This window comes from Pteropus alecto, unplaced genomic scaffold, assembly GCF_000325575.1.
Source record: "Pteropus alecto unplaced genomic scaffold, ASM32557v1 scaffold113, whole genome shotgun sequence".
Classification (NCBI taxonomy): Eukaryota; Metazoa; Chordata; class Mammalia; order Chiroptera; family Pteropodidae; genus Pteropus; species Pteropus alecto.
The window spans coordinates 6,010,792-6,038,729 of NW_006433949.1; the positions used below are offsets into that span (position 1 = coordinate 6,010,792).

Sequence of the window (27,938 nt, forward strand, 5' to 3'; positions counted from 1 at the left end):
GGATACTGGCTAATTTTTAAGGTTGAAATGAAAGGTTGCATATGCTGCCTTTGGAACATTATGGACCACTGCTGTCACGGCAGATACCATTCAGGACCTCTTAAAAAGTAACTTCTAGATGGTTGCTCTAACAAAAAGGTAGACTCAAATTCAGCATAATTTCGTAAAAAGATGTCTGTAATTTCAAAAGCTGACTGAACACTTGCTGTACTTGATTCTGCTAGAAATTGTTGAAAGGACCTCTTGAGTTTCAGTACTGAGTGGAAGGAAGAACAGGAAGAGGTAGGTGAAAAGACATAACTTGCCCTTCTTTTGTCAAAGTAACAAGAGTTTTTCAGTTTCTAAATATTTGATGCCTTTTTCTTTCTCCTTTCCCTCCCTCCTGTGAGGAAAGAACCTCTGGTTTCTATTCTCTAAATCATGTATGTCATAAATAGTTACTTGCTTCCTAGCTACATGATTAATATACTTGAATCTTTCTTGTGTCTGGCTTAAGTTTGTCCTTTATGCACACAGGAAATAGGTAAATTTGGCTACTGGGATTTATTTGATCTTTCCGGCCAGAGTAGCATAGCACAGTTTCTTTGCCTGGGCTAATTGCTTCAAACATTCACATAACATTCCTTTTCTTGGATATATTCCCACAGCTTTGTTTTGATAGGGTTAAGGTGTACTTCTAAGAGTGTTAAACAATGACTATCCCAGGAATATAGTCCAGAGGAGAGAGGTGGGTTAGAGTTTGGGGAGAGTCTTTTAGAAAGAGCAAAGGAAGTAAAAAAAGGCAAGAGAGCGGCTAGGCAGTTTATGGGTAAACAGTGGACCCTGGCCCAGAACTGGGCTCTTGCCCTATCTCCCTGGGCAGAGAATAGTACTTCCATGGAGGTTAAGAGAAGGTCAGGTATTATGAAGCAGTTATTTTGAGTTTGGTGATATGAAGCACTGTCCTGACACTCTTCCTCTTGTTCTGGTACCAGAGCCAGATTACTAGTGGTAATCTGCCTTGAAGAATGCCTCTGGAAAAAAGAAAAGAAATAAAAAGAATGCCTCTGAGCTGTAAGTGGACCGACCTGGAGGTTTGATGGCTTTGAAAGTTGAGGTGACTTGAAGCCTTCAATAAAAACCACTTGGAGAAGTTAGAAGAATTCTGGGCCTGTTGGCTGGAGTCTTTGGTATATATGGCTTTGTTGGAAGTCTAGTGAGTGCTCTTGACCAGAATGAATTAGATTTATTAATAATAGGCTTTCAAAAAATAGCAATAACTATGCTCCAAGCACTGTGGTAGGCTTTTACGGAAGTTTCTCTTAATTCTCATGACCCTGTAAGGAGGGAGGATAGAGGATTAGACCTGTTTTACAGACAAGAAAACCAAGGCTTTAGAGGGAATAGGGTCATTTACAAGTGAATTCTTAAATACTAGGCAATATTTATAAGTACATTTTGTATAAATCCACTTAGGAGGTAACTCACTGGCGGTAACATCATTTCTGATACCACCTCTCTCTTCCTTTTATTCAGAATTACTAATTTCACCTGGATTCAATTTGTTGTCAGTTGATTCTGTAGTAATGTCGTATATTACCCTTCTGGAGGTGTTTGTCAACCACTCTGGATGATGGGTAAGCAACTTGCTTGTGATTCAGCATGAATCAGCAACAGAAACTTCTTGGCTGATGTTCTGACCTCTAGGCTGTGCCACTTGTCAGCACTAGAGTTAGAAATGTTGATGCCAAATTATTTAGCTGGAAAATTTATGGCCTTTAATTTGGTAATGGAGGCAAGAGACTGGGATATGCTTACTGTTATATGGTAGAGACCTTTCTACTAGGGAAATGTGAAATAACAGACTCTCTGGATTAAGTTTTCAGTTCTTGTTGATCTTGGGATCCCGAGTTCTGGATTTGAGCTATTTAATGGTCTTGTCCTTTTTGGAATATGTCTTGAAAGTAGTTCTTGGCAGTTAGTTGTTCTCAGCTCTGGCTGTGCATTAGAGTCTCCTGAGGACCTTTTTTTAAAAATAGGGATGTGTGCGGTCCTTCCCTAGTGATTCTTTTAGATTCTTTAGGTCTGGGATAGGCCCTTGGGCCTTGACATCCATAGTGTGCAGCCAGGATTGAGAACCACCACTTTGAAATTTAAAATTTTCAACAGAGAATGTTTTTCTCAGGAACTTACCTTGACTTTTTTTTGTCTACTTTCCAAAGTCTAAAGCAGATTATTTCCTTGCTATCTCTCATAGGAGGACAAATTCTTCCCTTAACTTACTTACATGTATATCCTGGCAAGTTGTCTATCAAATGTTTCAAAAACAATACTCTAAATTTTATCCCTGGGTTCCCAGACCTGACCATACATACCTTCAATCTTTAGCTGCCTGTTGCTTGAGTCTAGAGATAAGAGCCAACCTCTTACTCTAGATGTCCGACTTCATACTTTTAGGTAAGTGGAAAACAAGATGAAGGAGTCGATTTTCACAACTGAAATCATAAATCCATATATGGTCAGTTGTTGTAATTTGTTTTAGAAATAGCAGTTCTCTTGTCCATCAAGTTGTTTTGTAAGCATTATGAAACTGTTTCCTTGCCAGTGTGGTAATAAGTGGCTACATGAAAACAATCCTACTGAGTGCCAGTTTACCTTCTTGAGCTCTACAAGTGTGGAATCTGGCTTAATTTAAATCTATGCAAATTAATCTATGCTTGTCTTGAAAGCAACGGGGTCAGTGCAGGATCATCTGAAACAGTCTTGGGTAATGAGGTTAGGGGAAAACGTGGTTTCCTGTGTTTGCCTGTCCTCTTCAGAAGACCTCATTTGTCCTCATGGTAAAGTTAGCTGGAGTTCTGTATCCTTCTGAATTTTCTATTTATTTGAAATCTTATAAATGAATTCCGTGGGTTGAGAGCAAGGCAAAATATGAGATCTGAAGCTTCATTTTCTAATTGTTACTCTGCCATGTTTGACAGTAACTGTTGCTAACTGAAGTAGTATTCTAACTGCAGATTAAATTCTGGTAACTTTTCCTAACTGGGATTTAAAGGTAACTGGTAGGAGTGCTCCTAGCTTGGCAATGTTTCTGTGACCCATCTGTTCTGTGTTTACATTACTACTGTCACCTTTGACTATTAGCTTGTCTCCCAGGTCATCATTTGGTCAGGTTTGGAGAGGATGGCAAACCACTCATTTAGCCCCTGTTGACAAATCAGGTGCACGGTAATTGCTGTCAAAATATGAACTCTGATTTATCAGCTTACATTTCCTTTTCTCTGAAGATAGGTTTCATCTTGAATTTATTTAGTCTGCTGTAAAATAAGCTGATCATTCTGCTTGTCTAGAAATAATTTCTTATAGGTACTTATAGTTTTAAAAATTACTGAAATAATAAGTATACTGAAGTCAGAATCTTAGGATGAGGACTGAGCACAGGAATCCCTTGAAAGCTCATCCGGGTGATTCCTATGAACTGGTAAAAGTAGATAACTCTATTTCCCAGAGGTAACAGTCATAGATAGCCTGCTCTGATGCCTTTTCAGACATGTTTCTATTTATGTATTTTTAACATAAACAGGATTAAGCTATATATTTTGGGGGAAAATTTTGGTAGTTTCCGAGGCTTATGGAATCCTCTTGACTTTGTAAACCACCACTCCCTTGAAGTTTGAGGGTAAGCCTAATGAATTTCTTCATTAAAAGTCCCCCAACTTCCTTTCTGAGTGTTTTGCTTTTAAAGCCATTAAATTAGTATGCAGACTTGATTTGGTCAGATTTCCATGTTGGAATAAGATAACATGGAATGAGCAAAGGGACAAGAATGGTAAATTAGTCTTTTTTCGTGCAGAGACTAATTTGGGCACCTCTTTCACCTTTAGTTATTTAGCTGTGTATGGTTTTCAGGTTTTATTTTGCCCCCCTCTGCTTTTTTTCTTTTTTTTTTTTAAAGTTGGTAAACCTTGGCACATGTTAATTATGTCTGGTCAGGGTTCTTTGTTCAGTTTGGGACAAAATAATCTATGCAGCTCAGCTCCCCAGCAGGAAAAAAATGGGGCAAAGAATACAAACAAGCTCTTTACACAAAAAACAAATGGTCAACAGACTGAAAAGTGCTTGTTCCTAGTCATCAGATAAATTCAAATTTAAAACAAATTATTTTTGACCTTTCAATTTAACAAAGTTTATTCAACTTGGTATTATCAAGAATGTAGTGAATTAGACTCTTATAGAGTTGTTAGAATATAAATAAATTGGTATTATGGTTCTAGAAAGCAACTTGAGGATGTATAAAAGGCTTTAATGATTATACTTGATTTGCTAATTCTACTTGGAAAATTTGACATAATCTTAGAGGCCACTGTATAAAGAGTCTTCCAATACTGTTATATTAAACTGGCAAAAAAAAAAAATTAGAAGCCACCTAAATGTACAGCGATATAGGATTGGTTATATTATTCTGTAAGTGTATGGTAGGCAACAACTCAGCCTTTAGTGTGTGCTTTTGAAGACTACGGATGCATGAAAATGCTCATGGAGTAATAGGTAGAAGACAGTATATCTTGTATGCCTGTCATTTTGTGGAAGATGTGTGGCATGTGGCTAAAATGGAGAGTAAAAGGAAATTAAACACTGTTTATAGGTTGGTATTTTCTTAGTACTGGCAAATGTAAATTATTCAGGGTTTCAAAATTGAACATATATTTTTCCCTCTCCGGATTTATTGAATTATAATAGACAATCGCTTGTATTTACATTGTACAATTCAATGTTTTTTTCGATTATAGTTGGCATACAGTAATATATTAGTTTTAGTTATACAGCATAGTGATTAGAAATCTATATAACTCACAAAGTGATCACCGCACTAAATCTAGTACCCCTTTTCCCCCTTACATATTTATTACAACATCGTTAATTGTTTTCCTTATGCTACATTTTATATCTCCATATCTATTTTGTAACTCTCCATTTGTACTTCTTAATCCCTTTACCCTTTTTCTGCCGTCCCCCTCATCCCCCTTCCCATCTAGTAGCCCTCAAAATAGTCTCTATACCTATGAATTTATTTCTGTTTTTGTTGTTTATTTCTTTAGATTCTACATATATGTGAAATCATGTGATATTTGTCTTTCTCTGACTTATTTCATTCAGTGCAATACCCTATAGGTCCATCAAGGTAATATCTTTTTCTATCCCCTTCCTTTTAGTCTGTGTGTGTCTTTTAATCTGAAGTGAGTCTCTTGTATGCATATATAGGGATCTTGCTTTCTTCTCTATTCAGCTACTCTATCTTGGTTAGAGCATATAATTCTTTTCCATTTGAGGTACTTGTTGATAGGAATGTAGTTATTACCATTCTTTATTCATGTTTTTGATACATGTTTTTTCTTCTTAAAGAGATCCCTCCAACATTTCCTGTCATACTGGCCTGGCATTGATAAATTCTTTTAGCTTATTTTTGTCTGGGAAGCTCTTTATCTGTGCTTCGACTCTAAATGAGTCGAAAATGACTCTAAATGAGCTTTGCTGGATAAAGTATTCTTGGTTGTAGATCCTGGATTTTCATCATGTTAAATATTTTGTGCCAAGCCCTTCTGTCCTGCATAGATAGTTTCTTTTGAGAAATCAGCTGCCAGTCTTATGGGTGCTCCCTTGCAGGTAACTGAGTGTTTTTCTCTTGCTGCTTTTAAGATTCTCATTGTATTTAACCTTTGGCATGTTAATTATAATGTGTCTTGGTGTGGGCCTCTTTGGGTTCATCTTTTTTGGGACTCTCTGAGCTTCCTAGGATTGTATGTCTACTTCTTTCACCAGGTCAGGGAAGTTTCCATCATTATTTCTTCAAATAGCTCTTCAATTTCTTGTTTTCCTTCAGATACCCCTGTGACACATATTTTTACATTTAATTGTGTTTCAAAAGCTCCTTAAATTATTATAGTCTTGGCTTCTTTTTTCTTGCTGTTCTGATTGAGTGTCCTTGGCTTCCCTATCCCCTATATCAGTGTTTCGATCCTCTTCTTTATCCACTCTGTTTATTCCCTCTAATGTGCTCTTCATCTCAGATAATGTGTTCTTCATTTCTGACTGTTTCCCTTTTATAATTTCCATTTCCATTTTAATGTTTTTTATCTCTTAAAGTTCTTACTGAGTTGATCTCTCTCCCTGAGTTCATTGAGCATCTTTATAACCAGTGTTTTGAACTCTGCATCTGTTAGGTTGCTTGACTCCATTATTCTTGGATCTCTGTTCTGTTTTCTCATATAGTTTCTGCTTCTTTGTCCTCCCATTTTGGCTGTCTTTCCATGTCTGTTTCTATGAACTAAGCAAAGCTCCTAAGTCTTCCGGTCTTATTAGCGTGGTTTTGTGTAGTAGGTGTCCAGTGGTACAGTTCTGAGAGGGTTTCAGTTGCCGGCCAACTTTAGCCCCAGCCTGTGCCCCTCCAGGGCCACCTGTAAAGGTTCAGCAAGCAGTCACAGATGCTGTGCTTATAGTTGCCTCAAGAGGCCACACCAGAAACCGAGGCCAGCTGCCACCAGTGTGAGTCTTGGACTTGGCTCAGCAAGGAGCACTGCACTCCCCGAGAACACAATTGGATGTGGCTTGGGTGGGGCTGTAAATTGGGGGAGACAGAGTTTCATGGAATCCTCTGGGCAGAATGAATGATGTCTATTATCCAGTTCCATGACATCTCAGCTATGGCTGCGCTGAGTCCGCACCCTGGGAGGAGAGAGGGCACAGCATAGGAGCAATGGATACCACCAGCACTTCTGCCCCGGAGAGAGCCTCATCTCCGGCCCTTGCTCCTGGCCCTCGTCCCAACAACTCAGCACCCCCCTGTAAGTCCTTGGTGCCCCTCCAAGCGGCTGATCTGGCGCTGGTGCTCAGAGCAGGCAGGTCCGTCACTGGAAAGTCTGGTTGTGGACACGGCGCGTTTAAGAGGCATCTGCAGCTGCTGCTGCAACAGCCTCCGTCTCACTCAGCCACTTGGGGCTGACAGCCTTGCTTCCCCCCATCCTACCTTCTACTGGTGTAGGTGATTTCTTATTTCTCTCCCTAGTTTTAGTGCTTCCGTTCATCTGGATCTCAGGTGACTTTGCTCGCTGTTTGCTCTGTGTTTCTGTCACAACTTCGATTTGGTCACAGTAGGAGTGAACAAAGCCTGTATCATCTATGCCATTTTTTTTCTCCTCCTGAACATATGTTCTTATAATTGTAGAATAAAAGCAAGAAATATTTTTTAAAAGGGTATAATTCATGCTGCTTTAATATGCTCTTAGAGCTCAACAATTTTTGTCAATAGCTTCTCAGTTTGACCTGTAGAACATGTGTAAATATTGTTTTGTTTTATGCCTCTTTAATAGATCTGCTAGGGCCTAGGCCAGGATGTTGTAGTATAGAAGCTAGCTATGTTATAGTAATTTAAGGGAAAAAATGTCTTCTACCCTGCTTCCAGATAAAATACTTTTCCTTAATATAGGTAGGCTATTCCTTTTCCTATCACTTTGTCTGAATGGACTTTACAAGAGCAGTGGTTAAGCTCTGTAAAATAGAGAGACATTGTGAACTGAGAATCTATGTGGTTGGTTTGGTCTGTACGGTATTTGTCCTGAGGAAGGGAACCTTTAATTTTCGTTATTAAAAAACAACAGCAACGAAGAACATCTTACTGTCATATTTTGCCTAAAGCACTAATGGCTCTGGCCAAACCCAGAATTCTTGACAGTCATGGAAGGGCCCATTTTACTCTTGTTTAAACACAGTTTTGTTGTGAGGTGGAGAGCAATTGACCAAGTATATGTATCATTTCTCATATAATTCTTTTGTGTTTTTGCTTTTAGATGGAAAGAACTCAAGTGGATCCAAGCGCTACAATCGCAAACGTGAACCTTCCTACCCCAAAAATGAAAATTTTAGCAACCAGTCCCGTCGCTCCAGTTCACAGAAAAGCAAAACTTTTAACAAGATGCCTCCTCAAAGGGGTGGCGGCAGCAGCAAACTCTTTAGCTCTTCTTTTAATGGTGGAAGACGAGATGAGGTATGAGACTTTAGAAGTGTTCTTTTGAGAACATAAGCATGAGGTTTGCTTTTGTTTTGTTTATTAATAGTTTGGGCGGTAAGGGAACAAAAGGTGGAAGAGTGAATAACTAAAGAAGTCTTAAGTAATGGAGGATTAACTAGGTTTGGAACTTTGCCTTCTCGCTTCCCTCAAAGGTTATGAAAATTTCCATGAAGATAACATAATCATGAACTGTGAGAAATGATAGCAAATTTTGGTTACCTTAATTTGTATAGTCTTTTCACTCTTGAATTATAGGTACCCTTTGGAATATTTAGGTAGTAAAATGACAATAAATGACATTTGCCTTGCAAATGTAAAATGTTATATCCTTAGTCACAGGTACTCTGATTTTAGGAGTTTCTTAGATATCCTTCTGTAAGTGCGTAAAGATTTATATGAAAGAGAGTTCACTGCAGCATTGTTTGTAGTTGCAAAATTTGGGAAACAACCTAAATGCCACCAACAAGAGACTGGTTAAATTATCCTGCTGTTTGAATGTTCTATACTGTGTGACCATTATAGAATAGGACAGATTTAATGGATGCACTCATGGTAGAATTCATTCATTCACCAGAAATTTACTGTTTGCCTTCTGTGCACCAAATACCCTTTAGGAGTTTGGAATATAATATCAAGTTGAACATTGTCTTTTAGGAGCTTATATTCTAGCTTGCGGAGAGAACAAATAAACCATTATGTGATAAATCTGATAGTAAGTGCTTATTGAATTGAAAGAAGAGAGAGGTAAAGGGATAGAGAATAACAAAGAATACAGTTTTATTTATTTTTTAAATTATTATTATTATTTTTTATTATTTATTATTATTTATGCCTACAGCACCTGGTCTTCCTAGGTGGTCTCCCATCCAGGCACTAACCAGGAAGAGTACAGTTTTAGAAGGTGGCTAAGGGAAACTTTGAGGAGGTGAATTTCATTTAGAGTCCTGAATGAAGCAAGGGAGCACAACATACAATTTTGAGGAATAGTGTCTTAGCCAGAAGGAATAAGTGCAAGGGACTGGAGTTGGTAATGTTTTTGGTGTGTTTGAGGTAAAGCAAGGAGCTTCCATGGGTGGAGGAGAAGTAGGAAATGAAACCAAAGAACAGGAAAAAGGGGTCAAGTCATGTGGGGCTTTGAGGACTTTGGCTTTTGTCTGGAGAGATGGGAAGCTATTGGAGGCTTTAAGAGGAGAGAGGTGAGGTAATCTGACTTGGAATCTTAAAGGGGTGAGTGGAATCGGGGAGGCTGGTAAGTAGGTATTAAGATATTCCTGGTGAGAGCAATGGAAGCTTTGAAACAGAGTGATGGTAGTCAGATTTAAGGGAATATTTGAAGGTAGAGCTAACAGGAATTTTTAACATTAGATGTGGGGTCTGAGCAGATAAATGAATGAGTAACATTTTTGGCAGGAACTCAATTCAGGTACCATTTACTGAAATGGGAAATATTTCAAGAGGAGTACAGGATTTTTTTGTCAGGGAGAAGAGGGGTTGAGATAAATAACCTCATTTTGGAAATGTTATATTTGTGTTCAGATGCCTATTAGATCTCTAAGTAGGGATAGGCCTGGAGTTGAGGAGACCCAGGCTAGAGAACTGTCTGCATGCAGTTGGTGTTTGCAGCTATGGAACTGGACCTAAGCAAGGTCATTAAGGAAGTGCGTGTTGCAAAAAATGAATGGATTCAGGGACTGAGCTCTGAGTCAGAATGATAAGGAACCAGCAGAAAGGGAGGAAGGGAACTGAAAGCCATTTGGAGAAAGTGATTAATTTTGTCCTGTGCTGCTGATAGGCTAAGTAAGAGAAGGACTGAATGTTGACCATTACATTTGGAAATGTGAAGGTAATGTAGGTTGTTAGTCTTGAGCTGCTTTGATGGAGTGGTGATGATAAAAACCTGATTGGCATGGATTTTTGAGCGAATGGGAGGAGGAGAAGAGGAAATGGCAAGTACCTAGACAGTACTTTCTGGTGGCTTTGCTCTAAAGGGGAGCAGAGGGGTGAAGCAGTAGCTTGAGGGGAATATGACTTTGAGAGAGATTTTTAAGGTCAGAGAAATTACAGCCCGTCTCTGCTAATGGGATTTTTTCTGGTGAGTGGGAAAATGTGATGCAGAGGACAGGGAGAGAATTGCCAGAACAGTCCTTGAGTCCCTGAGGAGTTGGCTTAAATAGGAGCTTCACCAGTTCATCCACAATAACAAGAGGAAGGCAGAGTTCTTGGTAGGAGGGTATAGGAGTTCTTTTCTGATTGTTATTGTCTCAGTGAAATAAATGAGGTGAACTGAGAGAGGAAGTTTGGAAGCCTAAGGAATGGAGTTGTCTGGGTGGCTATGGGAATTAATGGAGTACACAAGTGTAATAGGATTGTAATGTGACTGCCAGGCAGCATAAGGGTCTACTTTAGTGAGACTGGTCAGTGTGGTGTGGTCGTGTCCTTTAGGTGTGTTTAACTGCTCCAGGCGCCAGTGTGGAATAGGCAGAGGGATTAGTTGGGGGGAAGGTTTTTGCTAGGTGAATACAACTGATTTGAGAAGCGGGGAATGGACCATAGTATCTAAGGCAAATTAGGAAAGAAAATTTTGAGGGTTGGATCACTGGCTTGCAGATCCCAGTGGGGGTGAACAATTGTTGGAATCAGGACCAGAGAGAACAGACTGGGAAAGGAGTCAGAGCTGGTTGGATATAGGGTGCTCAAAATTAAGATGGTGGGAGCGATGCGGTTAACCATCATGGTCTAGCACTGTAGAGCAGTACTGTCCAATAGAAAGAAAGCCACATATGTAATTTAAAGTTTCCTAGTTGCCACATTGAAAAAGTAAAATTTAATATATTTCACCCAGTATAGCTAAAATGCTGTTTAACAATGTGGTACTGGCAACATTTGAGGTACAAAAGCAGCCACATCTCACTAGTGGTGGCTGCTGTACTGGACAGTATATATCTAGACAGTATGCCCATGGGAATGGGTGGCTGGCTGAGTAGGGCGGAGGGCAAGCTGATTAAAGGAGAGGTGGTCAAGGAACTGAGAAGTTAGCATGTTGGAAGGATAATCAGGAATTATGGGAGTATCAGAGAGAATGACAGTGAGCTAGCTAGGATAATAACATGAAGATGATAGAGGTTGAGAATGTGGGGGATTTTGTTGAGTGAGCACAAGCTCTTATCTAAATTTGGGGCATTGGGAGTGGAAAATTCTGGTTAGGGGATAGTAGAGCCATGTGGAAATGAGAGTCTAAGGGATGAGGTATGGGATGATGTGAAAGTCCTGGGCTTCCTGCGTTGAGTTATGTAAACAATGGGGGGTATTGTCTCCTAAGATCTATTGTTAAGATAAAAGGAAAGTGCCTAACTCTATAGTATGCCACTGTACTTAGTAAAGGTCATGTACTACTATGATTCTGTATGCATAGAATGCCTCTAGAATAGAAGATATCTTTCATTGCATCTCTTGTTTGTACTCTTTAGATTCTTTATCACATATGTGCAAGTGCTGCTTACTACTCTCTAAATTCGACTAAGCAGCAAAAGCCTTGAGTTTGCATTTTCTTTGACCCAATAATTGCTGCTGTACATTCAAAAGAAATAATGTTAGATGTTTAAATATTTGTGCATAAAGACCTTTCCAAAAGTGTTTATTATCACAGCGTTATTTTGTTGCACAGTAGAAAGGTACAAATAATCTGTCACACACTAGGACATTATAGTTTATCCCTGTAACGTAATGATGTATAGCCATTTAAAGTTACTGCGTACAAATATTTAATGACATGGCAAAGTGCTATGACATTAGATGGGAAAGTGGGATTAGAAAATGCATTAGCTGACTTATAGCAGGTAACTGTACCACTTCAGTTTGGGAATATTGGACTGAAAAAGCCTCGCTATGATTTCTTCTATCGCGTGCAGTGGTATTTCTCATGTTGTTTCTTGCCACTTTTCAAACTGTTTCTGAGTCTGCTGATTGGGTTTATATCTGGACACAGAGCCAGTCTGCCCACATGTTCTAATTCTGTCAGTTTTAATTAACAATGAATAGCAGTGTGTGTCTTAGACTGGAGGTCTCTGGCAGGACCCTGAAGCCTATGGCAGTTAGCAGCTGCCTGCAAGCCTCTTGCAGAGTGTAGTTCCACAGACTTGCTTTTGCCAGAAACAAACCAGAGAACAAATAGCTAACAAGAGTGAAGATATGGGAGTCTGATGGGACTGTGGTAGGATTAATTCTATAAGTAAATCTTTGTGCTTCAGGATAGCCAGAGGAGTTCATTTTGCTCTTTAATGGTTAACTGCCACTTAGCAGGGCCTAGTAAACAGTTTAAGTAATTGTATGTTAACCTCTTTTTTCCCTCTCCACTTCCATCTGGATCTTGGATAGACTTTTGCATTACCCCTTCCTAGGAAGATTGTGTACTTTAAGCCTATGTTTTAATTAGTTATTATTTTAAGCAATAGAAGGAGTTTGTGCTGTTTTCTGCTCTAAATCAGTAAGCGTCATCCTAATTGAAATATTCTGATTCGTTGTCATTCTATCTAGGTAGCAGAGGCTCAACGGGCAGAGTTTAGCCCTGCCCAGTTCTCTGGTCCAAAGAAGATCAACCTGAACCACTTGTTGAATTTCACTTTTGAACCCCGTGGCCAGGCGGGTCACTTTGAAGGCAGTGGACATGGCAGCTGGGGAAAAAGGAACAAGTGGGGGCATAAGCCTTTTAACAAGGAACTCTTTTTACAGGCCAAGTGAGTATGGCTACTTTCAGGAGGAAAGTAAAATTATGTCTCCAGGCAGTTGTGGTGCTGAGAGGAACTTCTTTTAAGCTACTGTGGGAGGGAGGCAGAAAGGGAGTTGATTTGGGTCTTTTTCTTTTTTTTTTCCTCCCTTTTTCTTTTGGCAAGTGTTGAAAACCCATTTTCCAAGTGAATGTTCATGGACTTAAAAGAATATAATGCTAAAATAGATGCTAAAAATAAATAATGCTTTAGTATCATGATGAGGTAGTAAAAGTATTTTCTTTAGAATTGGACCCAGATTTGAATCTTATTTTGACCTTTGATCTTTGGTAATTTACCTAACCATTTTGAGATTCAGCTTCTCTAGAGAAGAGAAATTACTTAAGGGGGAATTGAATGATAAGTTGTAGTGCTTGGCATACTTTTGCTCAGATACTGATTTCCTTTTTCCTTTTGTGTGGTGTTATGATGTAAGATTTAACCTTGGATCTAGACTGAAGTAACCATTTATTATGTACTTCATATAAGCTGGTACTCAAATGATTGAGAATAGCCTTTTCTATTGCCTTGAAGACTAGCTATGTTCCAGGGTTTCTGGGAGTGAGGAAGCAAATCTGGCTTCCTGCTGGTCGATGGAGCCACAGTCTGGGTTAATTTTAGTTCAGGGGAGGCCTGTAGGCAGCTTGGCTGGGCTTGGAAGCAAAAGAAACAAGAGTTCATGGGTTTAGACTCCTACCCGCTGAGTCTTTGGATTCCCTTCATAGCTGAGGCTCAGATCTGAAGCTGAAGGCCCAGTTCAGTCCTTCACAAACCATGGCTGCTGATGGTCTGCATTTGATTTCTAAGTGAAGAGATGATGAATTTCTGCTGAGGGCTTGTTGGTAGATTCTGACAGTTTGCCCATTCTTTATTTTCCTTTTTCTAGCTGCCAATTTGTGGTGTCTGAAGACCAAGACTACACAGTTCATTTTGCTGATCCTGATACCTTAGTCAATTGGGACTTTGTGGAACAAGTGGTGAGTAGCTCAGCTAAGCTTATAAGCTGTTAGTGGGAGAGAGAACTAAAGAAAGAGACTGTGGTGACACAGCAGCTGTTGGCTCGGTCACTGCTGATACCCTTTTCTGCATGGCCTTACCGTAGACTTTTCCCAGAGGTCAGTCCTAGTTTTTCCTGGAGCTCATTTTGTGCTCTCTTAATTGGCAGTGACTGCAGGACCTAGGGAGTTGGAGAGCTCTGATCTGAAGGTATAAAAGCAGTCCTGTCTACTACCTTCTCTCTCCTGGGAAGAAGCAACCAGGGGAGTATGTGAGGGGCTTTGGTTACCCTCCTGACCTAGGGTGGGCTCATTACACGGACATTGCTTCATTGGTAGCCATTTGTAGTACCTGTTATATCAAATCAGGCCTCAGCCTTGTGGCTGGTGAATGAGCCACACAGCTGCACTTTTGTCCAAACTGCTGCTACATTTGTGTTCTATTGAAGTTATGAGCTCTGGGTATCTTTTCTGTCCCTGGGTTATATGAGGTAAAATACCTTTCAAAACCATAGGCCTCAAAGCCTGGACTCCCATTACTGTGAAAATTCATAAAATCATCTGAGAATGACATAAAAGACCTGTGAAGTTTAAGTTTTATATGCATTGGTTAAAAACAACAACGATCCATATAAAATGAAAGTCTCATTGACTCTGTTAGAAATTACTGGTACATTACTTCTAGACCCTTTTTAATGCCATCATACATGTATGTATAAATCATTTTTTGTAAACAGGATCATATGTTGATATCTGTCATTTTTTCTCTTTAATATAGAACCCCCAAAATATCTGTTATGTAGTTGGGTTTTTTTAAATATTAAACTACTGTTATGGTTTCCTTAATGATTTGCTTTAAGTGCTATCATAACATATACTTGTAGTGTTGAACAGCTTTATGAAGATGTGTTGAGTAGAGGTGTATGGGGATGAGGATGGGGATGGGAGAAAAGAGACTTTAATTTTGGTAATCCATAGTCATTTCCGAAAGCAGTGTAACCTGTGGTGATATTTTGTTTCAGCGTATTTGTAGCCACGAAGTGCCATCTTGTCCAATATGCCTATATCCACCGACTGCAGCCAAGATAACCCGTTGTGGACACATTTTCTGTTGGGCATGCATATTGCACTATCTTTCACTGAGTGAGAAGACCTGGAGTAAATGTCCCATCTGTTACAGTTCTGTGCATAAGAAGGATCTCAAGAGGTGAGATGGAGAGATTTACTAGATTAGACCCCAGTTTGCTCACTCCTTACCTTGCTACATCTAAATGTCCATGTTACAGTGTTGTTGCCACAGAGTCTCGTCAGTATGTTGTTGGTGATACCATTACGATGCAGCTGATGAAGAGGGAGAAAGGGGTGTTGGTGGCCTTGCCCAAATCCAAATGGATGAATGTAGACCATCCTATTCATCTAGGAGGTAAGTTCAGTTAATCTTGGGGGCAGTGATCCTGGGTACACCCATTAAGGCTACTGTGAACATATTTTCCTACTATCAGGAATTTAGTCTTTGGGCAAGCAGTGTCTAGCATTTCCAAATTAGTTATAGGATTCCAGTAGGTTGGGGTATAATTTGCAGAGAATGGATTAACTCTTGGTTTCAAGTTTGGTTCAATTATATATTTTTTAAGTTTTCATTTTACAAGGCTTTGTTGAATAGTATCTGGCACTGTGCCCAGTCTTTGGGATTCTAGTCAGCCAGTCTTGGCACCTGTCATCCTAACTCGCTGGTCTAATAGAAGAGACACACTGGTAGCCGGGCAGGGTATTGAATATGATAAGTGCATATGGTGTGGAAAGTGCAAGGGGTTGTATTCCTTTCATTTTCTGTAGACGTGAGTTTTGGATTAAAGTGGCATTTCAATTTCTGGGCAAAAGAGCTTTCTCAATAAATGGTATTGAAACAATGTACTCTTCTTACAGAAAAAAAAAATTATATTCCTATCATAGCCATTCATAAAAATCAATTCCTGATGGATTGAAGAACTAAATGTAAAAACATCCAAAACTTAAACCTTTAAAAAAAATATAGGACAATATATATATAAATCCTTAGGTATGGATGAATTTTTGAACCAGGCTGAAGCCATAGATGCTGTAAAAGTAAAGGAGGGATGGAAGGAGGACAAAGTGGGTAAAGGGGGACAAATATGTGATGACAGAAGGAGACTAAACTTCAGGTGGTGAGCACACAATAGAGTATACAGATGTTACTCTATATACACCTGAAATTTACATAATGTTATTAATCAGTGTTACCCCAATAAAGTTAATAAAAAAGAAAGATAAATTTGAAATCTGTAAAGATTCCTCAAAGTTAATAGGTGAATAAACTAGGGGAAAATTTAAACATTTAAAACTAAAGATTAGGGGGTAGGGGGGAGGTAGATAGGGTAAAAGGGGTCAAATACGTGGTGACAGAAATCTAATTACGGTGGTGAACACACGATGCAATTATATATATATATATCTATATATATATATGCCTTATTGCTAAATTGTACACCTGAAACTTACTGGATTTTGTTAACCAGTGTCACCAAAATAACAAATAAATAAAAATAATAAAACTAAAGATTAACATCCAGAACATACAGGTGTTCTGTAAAATAGATAACAACCTAGTAGAAGAATGGACTAAACATAGGATGAACTTTTCCTGGAAAAAAGCTATCGGGATAACCTCCAAGTATCTAGAGATTTCACTTTGCTAAGAGTTAATGCAGATCAAATTGCAGGGATGGGGAAATAGGTACTCTTCTTCTTGGTGGGAATATAAATCAATACAGCCTTTGGAAAGAAGCACTTTGGTGGTGTTTAAAATATTCATAACCTTTGACCCAGCATTTATACTTAAATATCATAAAAATATAATTTGTATAGAGTTTTTGTATAATAGGGTCAGAGTTAGAAACTTTATATTAAGATCATTGTTTAATTATTTTTAGTAAATTATGCTGAATTATTTTATAAGCGTCACCTTAGAAAAAAAGTTGTATGCTTTGAGTGTTGTGAGCTTTGAGTGTTGCATTTTGTGATCTTGCTGGCTTTTTTGTAGATGAACAGCACAGCCAGTACTCCAAGTTGCTGCTGGCCTCTAAGGAGCAGGTGCTGCGCCGGGTGGTTCAGGAAGAGAAAATAGCGCTTGAGCAGCAGCTGGCAGAGGAGAAGCACAGCCCTGAGTCCTGCTTTATTGAGGCAGCCATCCAGGAGCTCAAGGTGAGACAATGCACTGGAAATAGACGAGATGGTGGGAGTGTTACTTTGGCTCCACGCTTAAGATAATAGCAGGGAATGGCTCAAACGGATTTGCTCTGGTCTTTGATGATGGGAGGGAAGGGCTGACCTAGTGGGTTTTCAAAAGCACTCTCCGGGGGCTTAAAAGAACGCATCAAAATGACTTATAAACCATTTGAGACACTGGAGTTTCTTTGGTTAGCTGTGTTCTTAGTTAAGCAAAGCTATAAGTTTTTGTTTTCTAGGAAAACACTTGGATTTATTTTCAGAGATGTTTTAGTGGAGAAAGTATTATGGCCTATCCAGCAGGTCCTAGAGGTATCTACTGAGGATTTTGGAGTAGCAAGAATTACCCAAATATAGAATTCCCTGTCTTATATATCCTCTATGACAGGGATTCTTAAGTGTTAACAAGCATCAGAATCACTGGTTGTTGAACTCCACCTTGAGAGATTAATTCAGTAGATATGTGCTCGTTGGGCTCAATGATTTGCATTATAACAGGTTCCAGGATGATTCTGATGCTGCTCATCCCCAGACCACATTTTGAGAATCACCGATCTATATTAGACATTGACAGCCCTTGTTTATTGAGTGGCATGTGACAGGCCCTGTGCTAAGGCACTGTACTTCATTTATCTCACTTAGGCTTCATATCCTGGTGTGATAGATACAACTACGCCCTTTCCTGGATGAGGAAATGGAATCATGGGTTAGGTAGTTTGCTTGAGAACACCTAACTAATAAGAGGTGAATCTGGTATTTGGCTTTTTGTCTAACTCTTAAATCCTCTTTGGGCAGGTTCTTGTGTATTTAATTTTTATTTTCTTTCTACAGAGCAGAGCGTTTGTTCAAATGCATTTCAGTTAGAAAAACTACATAGAAATAAAGCTGTCCAGGTTGAAGTGGGTGTTGGGCAAACCCCTGCCTCCTGCACTGGGGTTCTTTCAACGTAGTTTGTAAAAACTAGAAGACTGGTTGTATGTTCTTGGCTTTCTGTTCAGGAAGCTTTTGTATAGTATTGTCATATTCAGAGACTCTAAGCAGAATATATTACCCTGTTTGAGTATCTGATACTATTTTGCTTCCTGTTTCCCTTAAAGATTGAGGATTTTAAGTACTTAAACTCTTCCCATTGGGTCTTATTGCCTTTTAACTTTTGTTCCTGTTGAGAGAGGCTGTTATAAAGCCCTTGCCCTTCAAACTAAGTTTCCGAAAACTTAGCTTTCTCTGGTCTTCTCTCTGGTGGTCTAGACTCGGGAAGAGGCTCTGTCAGGATTGGCTGAAAGCAGAGGGGAGGTCACTGGTGTCGTGGCTGCTTTGGAACAACTGGTGCTGATGGCTCCCTTGGCGAAGGAGTCCGTTTTTCAACCCAGGAAGGTTAGTGTGTCCCTTTTCCAGACTAAGTGGCTACTGTTCCTCAGATGCTGCTGTTGCGTTGCTGGGCAGTGCTGTGAGATCTGGACTTTCTTGGGGGAAGAGGGGACTATGTTTCTTTTGTGCTTATAAGTTTTTTCCCCAGGAGTATTAAATCAGTGAATGTGACAGCTAAGGTAAGCATCCAGAGAGTTTTTCTTATGCCCGCCTTTGCCCACATATATTTCCTGTTGACCTAGAATTTGTCCTTACAGGGTGTGCTAGAGTATCTGTCTGCTTTTGATGAAGAAACCACCGAAGTTTGTTCTCTGGGCTCTTCTCGTCCTCTTGGTCTCCCTCTGGTAGAGGAAGAGGAAGCAGTGTCTGAACCGGAGCCTGAGGGGTTGTCAGAGACCTGTGATGACTCGGAGTTAGCAGATGACAATCTTGGAGAGGGGACCATTTGTACTGAGTCAAGCCAGCAGGAACCCATCACCAAGCCAGGCTTCACACACCTGAGCAGCTCTCCTTGTTACTACTTTTACCAAGGTGAGGGTCCCTGAGAGGAAGAGCTGGGTTGCCACAGAGATGTTTCAGAGAGATGAACTGACTCTAAGCGGAAGGAGATATTGCCACTAGATCCTTGTGCATTTTGGCTTGGGGAGGGAGATGCAGGCCTAGCTATAAAGAAGGCCCTGTCTCAAGGGCTGGCCAAGAATACTGTGTAACAGAGGCTTTTGTCTTCAGCGGAGGATGGCCAGTACATGTTCCTGCACCCTGTGAATGTGCGCTGCCTTGTGCGGGAGTATGGTAGCCTGGAGCAGAGCCCTGAGAAGATCTCAGCAACGGTGGTGGAGATCGTTGGGTACTCCATGTCTGAGGTAAGGCCTTTTTTTGGAGATCAAGGGTTGGGGAGCAGCATTAACCTAATGTCTTTGAGGTGGGCGTAGCCAGCCCAAGTTCGCAGACCTTCAAGGCCTTTAGGTTTTTTATTTTTAGGGCTATTTTTGTCAGTGATGGTGCCTGTGAATTTTTTAAAAGTTAAATGGGGCTACCTTACTGTGACAGGGTTTTGTTAGTTACCGCTGCTCTGTTTCACAAGTTATTTACTGTGGTTTGGGAGTACAGATGTCTTCTACTTTCATTTAAGATGAGTTTGTTTTGTTTCTCTTTCTCCTTATTGCTTGGGAGAAATGTCCAAGAAAATGAAAAGTCCTTGGAGGCTTTAAGCTAGTTTATGTGAGCCTGAAGTACATTTTCGGCTTAGCAATATCTGAATTTTTGCCCTTTGAGTTATCCCTATATTGATTACTAATTTGTTATAAGCTTCAAATTTAGACTTTTTAAGTACTATAAACTTTATCAAATATGCCAAAAAGAAAAATTTAAACTCAAATTGATGGGCTTCATTTTTTACTGTTTTAGGCCAAACTTTGTTCAGTAGAGAAACCTGCCGTATCTGACTACCTAGTTATCATTAATTCTGTCAGCGGTTCCCAGATTTTTGCCAGCATATAACTCACTTTTATCTTATTTATTCTGTCTCCTATCATGGACCCCAGAAAATCAGAAACAGCTGATCAGCTTGAGATTATTTGTTACCAGGCTCAATTCATTCATTTGTAGCACAGACCAAAAAAGTGCTTTTGGTTGCTTATCCTACCTTACTGTAGGATACTTCTGTTTGGCTTTTCAAAATGGTGATAACTTTAGTACTACTCTTTGAGCCTCAGTGCTCTCTGTGAGTGTGTGTATACTGTTGCATGTCTGAGGTGGGAATCTCTGCCCTCAGAGTTAGGCCTGGTCTTAGTTCTGAATATTAGTCCTTTTTCCACTGTAGGATGTTCGACAGCGTCACAGGTATCTCTCTCACTTGCCGCTTACCTGCGAGTTCAGCATCTGTGAACTGGCTCTGCAGCCTCCTGTGGTCTCTAAAGAAACTCTAGAGATATTCTCAGGTGAGTATGCCCCTACTTTGCTTCTCTTTATAGTGGAGTTCATGGATTCTTTTGACTAGAAACCCAATGTGGGAGGAGTTAGGAGTGGTATCATGAGTCTCAACCTACTGATACAATCCATCCGTTCATAGTCCAGCTGGGCCCACTTATGTGGCCTTAGCTACTAGGCAGCTGGGAGGAGGATATGGCAAGGTTGTCCTGGGTCTACCTCCTCACAACCTGACCAACCCACAGATGACATTGAGAAGAGGAAACGTCAGCGCCAGAAGAAGGCCCGGGAGGAGCGCCGTCGAGAGCGCAGGATTGAGATGGAGGAGAACAAAAAACAGGGCAAGTGTAAGTTCAAGAACTCTCATCTTTGACTAATACAGCTGTGTATCATTGTACAGAGGCTCAGTGCCCTGGCCCCGGAGCCAGACTGCTTAGGTTCATATCCCAGCTCTGCCACTTCTTTCAACTCTTAAATATGAATCGTGAGAGTATCTCTTTCATAGGCTTATTTGAGAATTAAATGAGTTAATGCAGGTCACAGTGCATAGCACATAGTAAGGAATAAGATTAAATTTATCCTTGGCATAATGGGTGAAAAACCTGGCCAGGGAAGAAATGGGAGATCTGCTGAATGCTGTCCCATGTGTTCTCTGGATGGATCATTGACTTCACCTTTGACTCTATAAAAGGGACATTTATACATAGCAAGTCTGCCAGGAGGGTCTGATAAGAGTAGAAAAACCTTGACAAACTAGGGAATGTATGCAGGAAGTTAGATTTAAGAGCTTTTTCATATCATAAAGTACAGAGTCTTTTCATCTGGTTCACCAATATAAGCTTCATGGAACTCAAAAGATTAGTGTGACATGAGGGCCTGCTTATCCTCAAAAAAATTAGGAATCGAGTCCTTGGCTAGGGAAAGGATTTAGCTATTTGACTCCATCTGGTATGATAAACAGATTTTACTTCTCCATCTGGGACAAATATATAGCGGGGGTCCCGATGCTATGTAGCTGTTTGGCACATGTCCTAAACATTTGAGAAAACATGTTTCAGGAACAAGGGCTTTTTAACATTTTTATTATGGAAGTAATCAAACTCAAGTACATAGAACAGACGATTAACCTCTATGTTTATCATCCAGCTTCAATTATGCAATAGTTAGGACAAGGGTTTTATAGTAAAACAAAGACAGACATAAAGTGACTGTTAAAATTTGGGTTTTAAAACTTCTGTCTACATCCTTCAGACCCCTGAGGGATTCATGTTGGCTTTCTTAAAATGTTGAGCAAGATTTGAGGAAATCTGTAATTGGGTCTACCATTCTCATCTTTCCTTTGCAGACCCAGAAGTCCACATTCCGCTAGAGAATCTACAGCAGTTTCCTGCCTTCAACTCCTATACCAGCTCCTCTGATTCTGCTTTGGGTCCCACCAGCACTGAGGGCCATGGGGGTCTCTCCATTTCTCCTCTTAGCAGAAGTCCAGGTTCCCAAGCAGGTAAATAAAGTTGGAATTTAAAGAATGAAGTTGGCCACCAGCCATAGACCTTAAAACAAAGCCATTGTGTCTGAATTTACAATACTCAATTTATTTGGCATGGCGGAGTCTTTAGGTAACTAACATTACTTTGGGTAGTTTTTTAACATATTTCAGAGATACATCAGATTCTTGCCATTTAATTCACCTTTCCCATTGGCTGCACTGACTGCTTTATGCCTTAGCTTCTAAAAACCTTAAAGCAGCTCATATAGAATAGTTAAACATTGATTTTTCCCTGCAGCCCTGCTGTTTTATTTCTAGTTTCAGCCTTTGAGATACATCCTTTGTATGCTTAAACATGTTTGCATTGTTTATAATAGCACAGGGGAGAAAAACAGTCTGTAAGGTCTACTGGTAGGGAAATGGCTAAATTATAGCATTTATACTATAAAATACTTTATACCTATTGAAGGAAATAGCTCTCTTCACGAACCTTTGAGTTAAGAGAAAGTTGTAGAACAAAATATGATACTATTTGTGGGTTTAGAGAAAAGCCACAAAGCATTTCATTATGGATTTATATTTCTAAATGTATAAAAAAATACTGGGATGATGATGTTCCAAACTGGTATGGTGTTCCACTCTAGTGAGTCAGATCAGGATTGCGAGGTTGTTCAGAGGCCTTCAGCCTTAAATTTTTTTCCATATGAAATTAAACACTTAATAATTGATATCATTTTAGAGAGCTATCATTTCTGATTTTCATTTACCTGGCAGTTATTTTGATACTTAAAATTTATTTTCTGTCAGGCATTTTAAAGAAAATGTCCAAGATCAGACTATTTACCGTTGTGATCATACGCCTATCACTGATTAGGAGCCCAAGGCTAAGGCTGAGAAACTAGGTTAGTGGCAGGGACTGGAACTGGAACCTGGATCACGAGGGCTGCATGACCATGATGCTCTTCACTTTGACTCAGAAGAGAGCTGCTATACAAGGAATACGGCAGAACATCGACTACATCATTTATGATACAGAGATTGTGTTTTCATGTACTAGCTTTGCTGAAGATTTGGGTGGGCTTCGATGTGCTTCGGCAAGAGTAGTTGGATGGTCTTAGGAATAAAAGTACTAAACAGCTCTGGCTGACTATGGAAGAGCCTGCTACTGGGAGAGTGAATAGGCCTCATCCAGCAGTGATCAGCGCAGCAGGTAGACTAATCTGTGGGAAATGTGCAATGTAAGGTTGGAAAGGATGGAGACTATTCCTGAGGGAGTATCAGGGAAAAGCTTGCTGCTTTGTGCTGGATTTTGTTGACGTGTGTTTTGGATTCTAACTGAATATTCCCAAGTCACAGACATCTGCTGGCTGGATCATAAAGGCTGACCTGATTAAATTTTATTTTTTTTACTCAGAGCTTTTTCATCTATATAAAACCAGTTTATGACAGTCTAGTACCTAGGCCTTGAGAGCCAGCCGATGTGGAGTTTTTCTAACTGGGGGAATAGATTCTGCCATATCTTTTGGTGTTACTGTAACCACTAAATTTTATCTATATACTGATCACTGGTGTGAACATTAGGCCATGTTCTTGGCTTTTTAAGAACATAGTAACGTAGAAGTTGGATCAAGGTTTGCTTTTTGAGGTGAGGTTGGTAATTATCCAGGCCTGGTTCAGAGGTGAGGTTGATAATTATCCAGACCTGGTTCAGGGTTCCTCTCTTTGGAATTTGACTCGTATAATCAGGTCTCTGGTTCCCTTTCAGACTTTCTGCTAACTCCTGTGTCACCCACTGCCAGTCAGGGCAGTCCTTCATTCTGCGTTGGGAGTCTGGAAGAAGACTCTCCTTTCCCTTCCTTTGCCCAGGTAAATCTTTTGCTTGTGAAGCAGCCCAAGGGTATTTATCATGAACTCTACTCTTTCTGAAAACCCCTTTGTTGGAGAAGGGAGACTTACAGGCTAACATTACACTGACTCAGTATAATGGAAGGTTTTCTTAAGAGGGAAGCTCATGGATTTAGTCGCAGATATTATTGTAGATGTACCAAGGAAAGAGGCCAAGAGTAGTTGAGGGAGAATCAGAGTTTTCATTATTTATCAAATCATTAGATTTCTTACCCCTTTTTTCCCACTTTGGCAGATGCTGAGAGTTGGAAAAGCAAAAACAGATGTGTGGCCCAAAACTGCTCCAAAGAGAGGTGAGGACGGCCCTCCAGGTAAAGGGGGAATTTGGCTCCTTTCAGAAAGTGTAAGTCTCTTGAGTTGTTTCCAGAATTGTAACACTAGTATTTTTTAGATGAAAACAGCTTAGTTCCTCCTGCCCCTGTGGACAGTGATGGAGAGAGTGATAACTCGGACCGTGTTCCTGTGCCCAGTTTCCAGAATTCCTTCAGCCAAGCTATTGAAGCAGCCTTCATGAAACTGGACACACCACCTCCTTCAGATGCCCTCTCTGGTAAAGACAAAAAGAACTGGAGTGCTCAGCACAGGGTTGTCCTGCCCATCTGGATCCAGTGGCAGACATCACTAATCAGTCGGGCACTTTTCCCTGAGCCTTAGGGCTCACATTCTAGTGTCAACTAACATTCCATTTGGTATGTCATATGGGACCCTTTCTGCCACCTGAGATTAATTCTTGAGGCCTGGATGTGAAATTCTGAGGAACTCTTTATCCCTTCTAAGACACAGTAGTGGAGAGTAGATTTTGGACTGAGATGCAGAAGTTGGGCTCAAAGCCCACCCCGACTCTGATATTTATGATTAGACAAGAATAACATTCATAGTGTGCTCCCTATGTGTGCCTAGCATTGTGCTGATTTTATTCTCCCATGAACCATATTCAATGGGTGTAACTCATTTTATAGATGAGGAAAAAGGTCTGGGGAGATAAAGTGACTTGCCCGAAGACAAACACATAGACTATGCAAGAATTGGTGTTTGAATCCAGGCAGTCTGATTCCAGAGCCTACACTCTTAGCTGCTACTCTACGATTCTCAGTAATGAAACGGGCCAGGGGACAATGGGATGGCATTCTAAGCTAAGCTTTCTTTCTGTTTCCATTTAGAAGAGAAAGGAGGAAAGAAGAGAAAAAAACAGAAACAGAAGCTCCTGTTCAGCACCTCAGTCGTCCACACCAAGTGACACTACTGGCCCAGGCTACCTTCTCCCATCTGGTCTTTTTTCTGTGCTTTTGTTTTGCTGCTGTAATTTTTAAGTATTTGAGTTTGAACAGATTAGCTCTGGGGGGGAGGGGGTTTCCACAACATGAGGGGGAACCAAGAAGATTTTAAATACAGTGTATTTTACAGCTTCCCGTCTTTACACCAAAATAAAGTATTGACACTCAAAAGAGATCTCTTCCTGCCAAGGTTTTTAGTTTGTTGCTAGGTTAGTCTTTTTGACCCATGTGTAATTAGTTTTTCTCAACCCAAAATAAGTTTGAGTCCCTTCAGCATCCCTGGGAGCAGCCTAAACCAAAGTATTAAATAGCACTGTTCTGCTGTGACATCATGTGTCAGGGTGTCATGGTTTCAACACACCTATCTGTGTCTTTTAAAAAGTTGAATTTTCCTCTGTTCGGTTCTCTTAAAGAAACCAGAGGGATGGCTTTAGGATACTCTGCTTGAATTGCAGTCTTTCTTCTGACAAAAGACCAGGCTGTGGGGCCAGAGCTGGGTTGCACTTGCATGTGTGATGGAGGGTTTTGCCTCTTGCATGTGGTTTCTGTTTGGCAAGGAAAGCTGTAACTGTCACGAAGGAAGCTCCAGGACCTGCCAACCTTTAGATCAAACTTATTTCAAGTGACAGTGGCCTAAGTTGTTATAAGAGCAGGAGTCCAGCACACCTGGAGGCAGAGCAGGACAGGATTGAAAGCAGTGGGGTTGCCACTGCCTCCCTGTTGTCTAGAGTAGTCTCTTGCCTTGGTTTGAGCTAAATTTGAGTGATGTGAATTCTTTCGCTGCTTAATAAAGTAACCTCTAGGTGTAATAGAATGTGATGGCAAATGGTTGCAATAAACCACCTGCACAAGCAATGTGAGCTTTCTGTTTTTTTAAAGTTCATTACAGGTCAGCTAGACATACTTCCGAAGTAACAGTTACCGTGAGCTTGAGCAATTCTTCTGTCATAGAGTAACATCTTTCCTAGTGTCAGGTCTAAATAAAGGGATCTTGAGCTGGGCTTAGCTTTAACCTGTCCTTGTTAAAAGGTTCAGAAATCCTGGGTCAGGAACTATCCTGGGTAGATGAGGGTGTTCCAGCCTCAGGTGAAAGCGTATGAAGCAAAAATCACAAATCTGTTAAATGTATCAGACTTTGGCATCTATTTTATTACAGAGAAAACATCCTAAATATGTCATTAGTGGGTAGATCAAAAATGACTACAATCTCTTGTCCCTAATTCATGTGTGTGTGGCTGCCTCACCTGCCAGGAAGGATAAAGGGAAGGGTGGAACTGCCAAAAACTGCCAGCTGCTACTTGGCTTTAGAATAATGAGGTCAGATGAGGCCAGGTTTTTTCCCCTCAAGAAAAGTGCGAGAACTGCATTATTTGTCAAGTTACCTAATTAAATGCTGATAAAGAATCTCATATTTTCAAGTTTCTGTGGGTCAGTATTGAGATCAGCAATAGATCTGTGCCAGTTCAGTTGCTGTGTCTCAGTACTTCTACTCTAAATGCCCTGGATTGCTTGGGCCCATCCTAGGGGGTACAAAGTCTCAAGTGGGAGGCTGTGTGTCTCATACCACATAAGGAGCCACTCCTTCCACTGAGGCCAGGTGTAGAGTGGGAAGAAACTTGGCCAAGCATGAACTGCCTCAGTATGCTAAATGCTATAGGAGCCAAATACAATGTTAAACCTCTCAGCCAGGTATGGGGAACAAAGGTATCTATAACTACAGAGGGTTCACAACCTTCAGAGCCACTTGACCAGGCAATGCTAGGTAAAGGTGACTTCAGTTTAAGTGAAAAGTCCTCCATTTTGAGCCAGTAACTTGCATTTGGTTGGCAGTCGTCCAGGTTGGAGAACTGTAGAAGATGCTTCTGCCTCCCAGAATGTCTTAACAAGTGGGCCCTGAGGCTCGAGCACAGTGCAGCCTGCAGAGGTTCACTCCATTGCTTCGGCAGCCTCCTCACCACCACCATCTGAAAGCTCTTCCTCACCCGACTCCTCCTCTAGGAAACAGCTTCTTGTGACAGACTTCTGGATAGCTTCCCGCTCTCCTGGAGAAAGGCAGGCAGACAGCATGGATGAAAGATGTCTTTGGGAGTGTGACCCCTTATTCAGCTGGAGTCAATGCCTAGTGAACACTGGGCTAGTGTTGCTTACCTTCATCAGTGCAGTTCTGCAACAAGATCAACAGCTGTCTCCTGTTGTACTGAATCAGGAACTTCTGACATGTTCTAATCGTACCTGGTACATGAAAGCGCTTTGTGGTCAACAGCCTGTGAAAGGTGTCTGCCTCAAAGACTGAGTTAGGGGAAAGCATTTTGTTCTTGGCAGGAACTCCCACCCATGAGTCAAGACTGAACTCTGAACCTGTTACCTACTGAAAATCAGCAGCCATACCACATGCATCCCTACCTCCCACATGTAAGGTGTTGAGAAAACATGGGTAACGGTGTCCTTTGTTCTCCAAATACGTGATGAAGGGAAGAGCTGACCACACAAGCTGGTAGAATTCCTTCCGGCATCGAAGTAGCACTATTCCAGTATAGGCATTAAGATACCGCACTACAGGAAAGAAAAAATAGTTTTGGGAAACTTTGGATTCTCAGGAGCAGGTTAAAAACAGAGTAACTGAGAGCTTACTATGTGCCAGAGACTGTTCAAGGCAGTGGCACTTAGGATGCATTAGTAAAAACATTCCTGAAGGAAAAAAATTTTAGAGGACAGACCTTCATTTATGAATGGGGGCCAGACAACACCCAGTGCCTTGCACAGCACTCAGAACTGGCTGATTTAGAGTTTTAAATGCTCTTCTAATTCACTAATTAATGAATGGAATGGGGGGGGCGGGGGCACGGAGATCCATCTTCAGAAGAAAATTCTTGGCTGAATGAAAGATTCTAGTGCATATAGGCTCGGTAGGTTCTGGTAGCACCCAAC

General features: G+C 40.5%; 2 protein-coding genes and 1 long non-coding RNA gene across 4 annotated transcripts in view; 2 read left to right on the forward strand and 1 right to left on the reverse strand.

Annotated features, from left to right (window-relative positions):
• RNF10 (ring finger protein 10) overlaps positions 1-25,865 on the forward strand; it is a 27,922-nt gene extending 2,057 nt beyond the window's left edge. Inside the window, exons 2-17 of one of the 2 annotated variants that reach the window (XM_006908617.3) lie at positions 7,824-8,020; positions 12,578-12,777; positions 13,694-13,784; positions 14,825-15,009; positions 15,089-15,225; positions 16,864-17,024; positions 18,297-18,422; positions 18,674-18,947; positions 19,146-19,279; positions 20,239-20,356; positions 20,591-20,692; positions 21,691-21,846; positions 23,597-23,697; positions 23,972-24,047; positions 24,128-24,286; positions 24,897-25,865. In XM_006908617.3, the coding sequence (XP_006908679.1) occupies positions 7,824-8,020; positions 12,578-12,777; positions 13,694-13,784; positions 14,825-15,009; positions 15,089-15,225; positions 16,864-17,024; positions 18,297-18,422; positions 18,674-18,947; positions 19,146-19,279; positions 20,239-20,356; positions 20,591-20,692; positions 21,691-21,846; positions 23,597-23,697; positions 23,972-24,047; positions 24,128-24,286; positions 24,897-24,973 (2,294 nt within the window). In that variant the 3' untranslated portion in view covers positions 24,974-25,865. The remainder of the gene's footprint in view (positions 1-7,823; positions 8,021-12,577; positions 12,778-13,693; positions 13,785-14,824; positions 15,010-15,088; positions 15,226-16,863; positions 17,025-18,296; positions 18,423-18,673; positions 18,948-19,145; positions 19,280-20,238; positions 20,357-20,590; positions 20,693-21,690; positions 21,847-23,596; positions 23,698-23,971; positions 24,048-24,127; positions 24,287-24,896) is intronic. The other variant, XM_006908618.3, reaches the window with a different exon arrangement.
• A 264-nt stretch (positions 25,866-26,129) lies between these two features.
• Positions 26,130-27,938, reverse strand: part of POP5 (POP5 homolog, ribonuclease P/MRP subunit) — a 3,742-nt gene continuing 1,933 nt past the window's right edge. Inside the window, exons 3-5 of the mRNA XM_006908616.3 lie at positions 27,414-27,563; positions 27,159-27,242; positions 26,130-27,052 (exon numbers count right to left, since the gene is read on the reverse strand). Coding sequence (XP_006908678.1) covers positions 26,937-27,052; positions 27,159-27,242; positions 27,414-27,563 — 350 coding nt within the window. The 3' untranslated portion in view covers positions 26,130-26,936. The remainder of the gene's footprint in view (positions 27,053-27,158; positions 27,243-27,413; positions 27,564-27,938) is intronic.
• LOC112477225 overlaps positions 27,572-27,938 on the forward strand; it is a 1,672-nt gene continuing 1,305 nt past the window's right edge. The window contains exon 1 of the long non-coding RNA XR_003045362.1: positions 27,572-27,920. This is a non-coding gene — a long non-coding RNA (uncharacterized LOC112477225). The remainder of the gene's footprint in view (positions 27,921-27,938) is intronic.